Source organism: Micropterus dolomieu, linkage group LG07, assembly GCF_021292245.1.
Source record: "Micropterus dolomieu isolate WLL.071019.BEF.003 ecotype Adirondacks linkage group LG07, ASM2129224v1, whole genome shotgun sequence".
Lineage (NCBI taxonomy): Eukaryota > Metazoa > Chordata > Actinopteri > Centrarchiformes > Centrarchidae > Micropterus > Micropterus dolomieu.
In genome coordinates this window covers 13,550-20,622 of record NC_060156.1, presented here as the reverse complement: position 1 = coordinate 20,622, position 7,073 = coordinate 13,550, and the positions used below count along the sequence as shown (strand labels likewise).

Below are 7,073 nucleotides of genomic sequence, written 5' to 3'. Positions count from 1 at the left end.
TTATTGTTATTATAATCATTAACATTACGATTGTTACCATTAACACTATTATAAATATCTGTACCATTTTTCATTTAGTCTATAGCAACATCACCTTCACTGTCTGTACCTCTGTGTGGATATTGTGTAGGCTGCCTCCTCTCTCTCTCTCTCTCTCTCTCTCTCTCTCGGTCGCCCACCCTGAGCCATGGTTCTGCTCGAGGTTTCTGCCTCTTAAAGGAAGTTTTTCCTTGCCTCTGTCTCCTAGTGCTGCTCTTGGTGGGAACTGTTGGGCTTCTGTAAATAACATCACAGAGTTCGGTCTAGACCTGCTCTTTATGAAAAGCGCTGTGAGATAACTGTTGTTGTGATTTGGCGCTATATAAATAAAATTGAATTGAATTGAAGAAGGAAACGACTGGAGGGCAGGCGATCTGTTATTGTTCAGTAATAAACGTCAGTAGTTAAATCTTCATCATGTCTCATTAAATCTGTTAAAAATGTACAAGTCACACAACAAATAATACAATACTTGGCTTTAAAGGTAGGAAATGGTTAAGCAACTGCATTTATATGAACTCTGGCAGCAGGCCCTAACAAAGCCAACAGTATTTATATCATCTGTAGGTCGGTCAAAGATATTACTATGCACACACTGAGATATTCATTTATTTAAGAAACGATCCTCTGCAAACTTTGTTGGGATCAGACACCATCAGTTTATTTCTTACAGTCCAGTTTCTGTTGTCTCTTATCATTTTTAGCTTTAGAGTATATATGAGTCCGTCAGGAAATCAGGTCCACCTCAGGACACTTTACTTCTTGCCCAGGTTGAAGATTTCTTCGCACTCGCAGAGAATGAACTCCACGATCTGGTTCTGGTAGACCATGTTGAACGCCATGTTTCCTGCGTCCAGTTCGGGCCACATCAGCGTAGGGCCGAACACGATGCCGATGCCCTGAGTGGACATCAGGTTCTTTTTGGAAAAGGCCAGGACTCTAAACAGCAGAAGAAACAAAAACTCAACGGGAACACAGGAATGTATGAGTTTACATTCAATGTAAGATCCACGCCACCCTAACCCGACGCCACGACAAGCACACAATGCAAACTTGATATCACCAGCAAATTAAGATGTAAGCTGATCTACTAACGGTGTGCACGCAGAGTGACGTCTTTCAGAAGTGCAAAATAGCACCTGTTCATTTAGTACTTTGCCTTAATGAATATGCAATTTGGGGGCGTTTCAGTTTTATTGTGGGAGCGTAACACGCAAACACCTTTATTTACTACACGCAATGTGATCTGACACGCCTAAACGCAATTTCATGTGAGTGCAGCAGCCTCTGTTTTTAATACGTTTGAAAGGAAAGTGCAAACCTCCGGCGTTGGGGCGTACAGGGCCAGGAGATGGCGCAAATAAACCAGAAGCCAACATACATTATAAAAGATATATAAAACTCCAAGGATAACCTCCACAACGTACCATTTACATCTGTGTGGTCTACATGCGAGGAGCAGCATGTGGCCAGGAGGAGAACCCTGTCTGTCAGCCATGTTTAGGGAAATTATTTTTTTAAATGGTATCTAATTTGACTAATGTTGTCAGCTGGTTGCGTTGTGGTCATGTTAACGAGTCTTCAGGTGTGTTTGTGTATGTAGGCGTACCTGTGCAGGTGGCTGAACAGCAGCTTCATGGTGTCCTGGTTGGGTCTGGGCAGCTCCTGAATCAGTTTCTTCACTGCCTGAACTTTTTGTTTGGATTCTTTCATCTCTGTTCAGAGGAACAACAGCAACATCATGTGTGCATCATGTCGTAGTTTAACATGTGAAGATTAAGTTATTACTAAAAATCACTTGATTTGGGATGTTTTTGTAGTACAATGTCAGATCTGTAACGGACATATCCGATAAATCTATCTACCAATAAAGTTTGAGACCGTTTTTATGTTCAGGGTCAGGGTAGACTCACTGATGGCCTCTACGAAGGGCTGGAAGAACCTGAAGGGGAACAGCGGCTCGGGCAGCTCGCGGAAAAACATCTTGAGAGCTCCGGTGACGACGTGGACGTCCTCCCACTGACTATGGTCCAGGTCCAGGTCCTCCTCTAGGGCGCAGACCCAAACATACATGGGATCATTTAATAATGTTTACAGCCGTACAAACATTACTATAAATACATGTTCACTGAGAGAAGCAGCATGTTTAGGTGATGAGCCAACCCGTTCTCATCCATCGGCGTCAGTTTGTGACGCACTGGGGATCCCGTTAGCACCATAGTTTAGCACAGTGGGGGAAACCCTGTAGCGTCAGTTTAGCACAGTAAAGGTGGGTAAATGATATTTAACAGAAAAGACTGGATGTGGTTGGGGGCGAGTTAGTTACACAAATTGGGTTAAGTTACACAAGTAACATTACTTAACAGCGTAACTGACGTACGTAGATTTCTTTTCCTAACCCTCACCAACTACTTTTGTCGCCTAAATCTAATCAGATTGTAACTTTACAACTTCAACAATGTGTTTCTATTTTAAAAGTCTAACCAGATGTTGCATATTTATTGTGGCCAAGTGTTGCTAACTTGACCGCAGAGCTGTAAACGTCTGGGGTATTTAGGACTCTGTGACGCTAAAGGGGTCCCCAGGGCGTTAAAAAGTGTCTCCAAAGGGCCTTGATCAAGCGTTAATATGTGACGAGTCGGGAGTGAGAACGTGCTGGATGAGCTCCGATCTATCTGATTCCAGTATTTTAAATCCAATTTTGAATTTAGAAAAATCTGAGCACTAAATCCTTTAGCATTAGGTTTTACCTTAAATCTCACACAAGATGTAGACACGAGGTAACAGCCCACACAGAAAGGTCATCAAAGTACCATAAATGTTTATCACTGAATCTTAATCATTGTGGCTTTAAAAATCTAGGTACACGGTTTAAAGATGGTTTTATTCATTTGTTGGCATATATGTGTGAGGCAGTAAAAACAATAGAGGCAGAAAATGAATCAGACGGTATAAATCCTATAAATTAAATAAGACTTGACTTTTTTAATAATATACAAACTCCAAAATGAATAATTCTTTACTGAAGCCTAACCCAGAGCTGCGACTGGCAACACAAAAGTAGACAAACGTCATCAGGATTGATTATCATGTGGGCAGAACAGATATATTCAGTATGAACATTTCAAACTTCTTCATTATGTTGCTTATGTTGTATTTAGTGTAATCCTGGTGAAATGTAATTTGTATGAACAGAGTAAGAAAAGGTTTCTGTTGAACCGACCTTGATCAACGATAAAGCGAAGTTTCTGGATCGTGGCCAGATTTCCACTGACTCTGTAGATCCCGTCAGCATCCAGACCTGAACACACAAAGGTGATGAAAAACTAAATGAAACAAAACATAAAGGCACTTCAGTACTATCATAGTGTCACTATCAGAAGGAAGGCAGCGGATATTCTGCTAAAGAGCTCGAGAGATGTGGTTGAGAGGGTAAAATTACACTTTCCCTCCAGTCACATTAAGTAGTGCCACGTGAATATGTTGCACTCACACTTGACCGAGAACAGAATGCCTGTGTTGCCCGGGGGCATCCCGCTTCCCGGGGGCCGCTCAGGTGCTATTCATGGAGGCGGGATATTTTTCCATGTGTTGGTGCTCAGCTTCACTCTGGTTTGATATCAGGGATGTTCAACTGCAGACTCTGATGAAGATCCAGCTGTGCAGTGATGAGCTCAAGACTAAATGCTCTGTGTACTGATCGTTAACAAACTGTGAGCTTCCTTCAGGGCCAGGATTCATTTCAAGGTTCTTGTTTTCACACCCGGGTACGTCTGTGACCTGCTCCGCCTTATATCAAAACTAGCTCACTTAGGTCGTGTGTGTTTTTAAGATCTGTTGTTGTCTTATTTAATGATTTTCCTCTAATAAAGTGCTTTGTCGCCTTTCCCTGTGAAAACGTGCTATAATAAATAATCCTGACTGACTTTACTTACTGCTGCCCTCGTTCAGTGGTTCACCACGCACCGTTTTTCTCCTTTACGCCCGGTGACCCAAGGTGACATTTTCATTTTTGTCATGGTTTCATTTTATTCAGTTTTAGAAAGTTAAGGTTTTGTCATTTGGACTAAAAAGAACATGGTTAACAAAAAAGGCTCTTATGAGTCATTTAGATCTCTGCTAATGATCACCAAACACTGAAGAGCCTGCGTTGTTATATGTATATAGATATATAGATATTACAAAGAAAAGGGCTCTGATGCTGAAGACAATGTGTGTGTTCTCTGGTCTTCATGGAGTGAAAAATAAATGGTGACTGATGGTCAGACATTCAGAGACAGAAAACCAGCGGTTTCCCCCGTAGCTGCAGAGGGTGCTGCTGCCCCGGGCCCACAGTTTAAAGGGGCCCATCTGGGACCCAATCTCCCTGTTTAGCTGAATATTTTGAATAAAGATTGTTGGTGTCGGTTTATCTTGCTGTACCATCAGCCAGATACAGAGGTACTTGAACCCAGGGTTTCAACGTCTCATTCCACCCTCGCAGTTCCTTCCAGAGGGTCTCACTAATGACAGTATTACAGGGGTCGGCAAATAAGTCTGGCAAAAGGCCAAATTCTTTTCACACCGTTACATGGCGGCCACAACATCGTCAATGTACTTCAAACCCCCGGATAGCTCAGTCGGTAGAGCGCAGGACTCCCGTTGACGGCTTTTTCAGAGGTGTGTCAAGCAAACCGGAGACTCTTTCGAATGTCATTCAGAACCTTTCAAAGTAAAAGCTCTCAATAAACTCAACATGAAACATTGCTGCAAAAAACATTCTCGTGCTTTTATTTTGGAGGCCCAAGAGGAAGTGAGTATGTGAGTAACTGTAGCTGTCACGACTGAGATCTATTTCAGCACCAGCTGCAATCAATTTAGTTCAGTTCTGGCCCGCGGGGAGCCCATTACTGATCATTGATCCGGGATTCAAAATAGCAGTTCCTCTCCAAGAGCCTGTCGGGGGAAGGACTGCACTGATGGTACTGAGGGTTTAGGAGTTACACTAGGCTGAGTGAGTGGATTCAGAGTGGGAGGTGTTTTTTCCGGACTGATAATGTGGACCATTTGCTGGAGGATGAGAGGGGTTGCAGTGCCAGCAGCAAACTTGAGGGACATCAGGCGTGTTGGATTGAAGTGGTTCGGAGACAGAATCCGGTTTAGGTGGTTTCTGTGTCAGTTAGTTTTGTTGTTCATACTGATGTTGGTTTTCTCTGTCCTTTTCCAACTGCTGGCCAAGACGTACCGATGCCTCCGCAGTATTACTATGGTATAAAGCCAGGTTAGGCTTGATGTTTTTCAGAGTTAGCTTGACAACTTCCAGTTCGGTGATCTGTGGGTCTGTGGGTAGAGACCTGTAAGCAAAATCCCATATGTTCTCATCTGCAGCTTGTACACGGGTCCAGACTCTCTCTGCAAGTTCATTTAGATAGTCTTCTGTCAGAAAAACGGACTGAAATCTGTTTTCAAACTCTGCCCAACAGGCTGTTCCGTGGAGTATGTTCCATACAGTAGCAACAATTTCAGCATCAGGACGTGGGTTTGAAGCCAGGAAATCTTTAATACTGTTAATAAACAGTAAGGGGTCATCTGTGTCCTCCATTCTACCAAACATTGGAAATGGCATTTTCAGCGGGCTCTTCCCTCTGTGTGGAACTCATTTCCTCTTCAGCTCCTGCGGGGTCCATGGTGGACTGTAGTCTCTGACGCTGAGCAGGCTGAAAAAGGCCTGATCACTGTTTGCTGGAGTCATTACATTACATTTATTTATTATTATTCATTATTATTCATTTAGCCGACGCTTTTATCCAAAGTTGCTGCATACGTCAGAGTCGCTCGCCTCTGGAGCAACGAGGGGTGACGTGCTTTGCTAGAGTCTGTGCAGAAACACTGTTAAGTGGGGGGGGTGTGATGTTGCAAACACTTGGCACTTCCTCTTACAGGGCCTTTATGTTGACAGCACACTGTGTCACTTCCTCCTCCAGTATCGATTTGAGATCCTTTAATAACTCTTCATGATGAAACTGCTTGTCCATTTTGTCCTCCAGTTCTTCCACTTTTGTTTTTCTCAATGTTGCAAAATCCTCTGAATGTTTGTCCTGCAGCTCACTAGCTCCTCCTTGTGGTGGTTGTGCTGAATAGATATTTATTCACAGCTCTCCCTTTGTTCCAGCGTTTGATCGAGGGAGCTCTTTTTTTTCTCTTCCTGTATTTCCTTGTGGGGATTAATAGTTGGAGAAGATCGGATTCATCACAAAGCTCCATTTCCATCTGAGGGTACTGAGTTCCTTTTGCTGCAGTCCTAATAAATATATATATATATGTATAAACACACATATATATGTATATATATATATATATATATATATATACACACATATATATACTGAAGGCAGAGAGTAAAGATGGTGGAGAAAACCATCCTGTTGGACTTTACGTGTGATGCACAGCTTCCTCTATAAACAGGCATTTATTCAACAATGAGCCTTATTGCCTTAATAATTCTTTATGTTGGATTCTGCTACTTTTTACTTTTACTTTTTTTGTGAAATTGTACTTTAACTTTAAGACTTTCAGCACTCTACCCACCACTGGCCGCCACTCAGAGCTTCACTTTCACACCAAACAACTGCGATCTCAGTCCGCTTCCAGGTGGATTCTGGTACTTTATGATAGCAGATATGAGATTTTAGCATTACTTCAAAACTAAACTATTAAGAAATCCATGTGCTAACCCTAACCCTCATCTCTGTTCAGGTGAACATGAACCGGACCAGAACTGAAATGTAACGATCTATAATCCCCCTCCCCCGATTCTGATCAGATGAACCGAAGTACAGGTGTGAAAGCAGCTCTGTCTGCTGCTCGGTTTCCCTCCCTGTTCTAATAAAGAAGTCTTCGCCCACTCTGCAGTGGACCATCAGCTCTGGACCTGTAGGAGGTGTTTTAGCTTCCATCAGCTGGTAGTGAACGTACCTCGCTTGTCAACAGCGTCCAGACAGATCTGAACAAACTTCGGCACCGTGGTTCCTTCACGCTCGCAGAGAGTCAACAGA

At 42.8% G+C, this 7,073-nt stretch overlaps 1 protein-coding gene across 2 annotated transcripts in view; it reads right to left on the bottom strand.

Annotated features, from left to right (window-relative positions):
- Nucleotides 1-632: 632 nt before the first annotated feature.
- Nucleotides 633-7,073, bottom strand: part of arhgap15 (Rho GTPase activating protein 15) — a 16,344-nt gene continuing 9,903 nt past the window's right edge. Inside the window, exons 10-14 of one of the 2 annotated variants that reach the window (XM_046055091.1) lie at nucleotides 6,994-7,021; nucleotides 3,263-3,340; nucleotides 1,953-2,087; nucleotides 1,649-1,754; nucleotides 633-978 (exon numbers count right to left, since the gene is read on the bottom strand). In XM_046055091.1, coding sequence (XP_045911047.1) covers nucleotides 795-978; nucleotides 1,649-1,754; nucleotides 1,953-2,087; nucleotides 3,263-3,340; nucleotides 6,994-7,021 — 531 coding nt within the window. In that variant the 3' untranslated portion in view covers nucleotides 633-794. The remainder of the gene's footprint in view (nucleotides 979-1,648; nucleotides 1,755-1,952; nucleotides 2,088-3,262; nucleotides 3,341-6,993; nucleotides 7,022-7,073) is intronic. The other variant, XM_046055090.1, reaches the window with a different exon arrangement.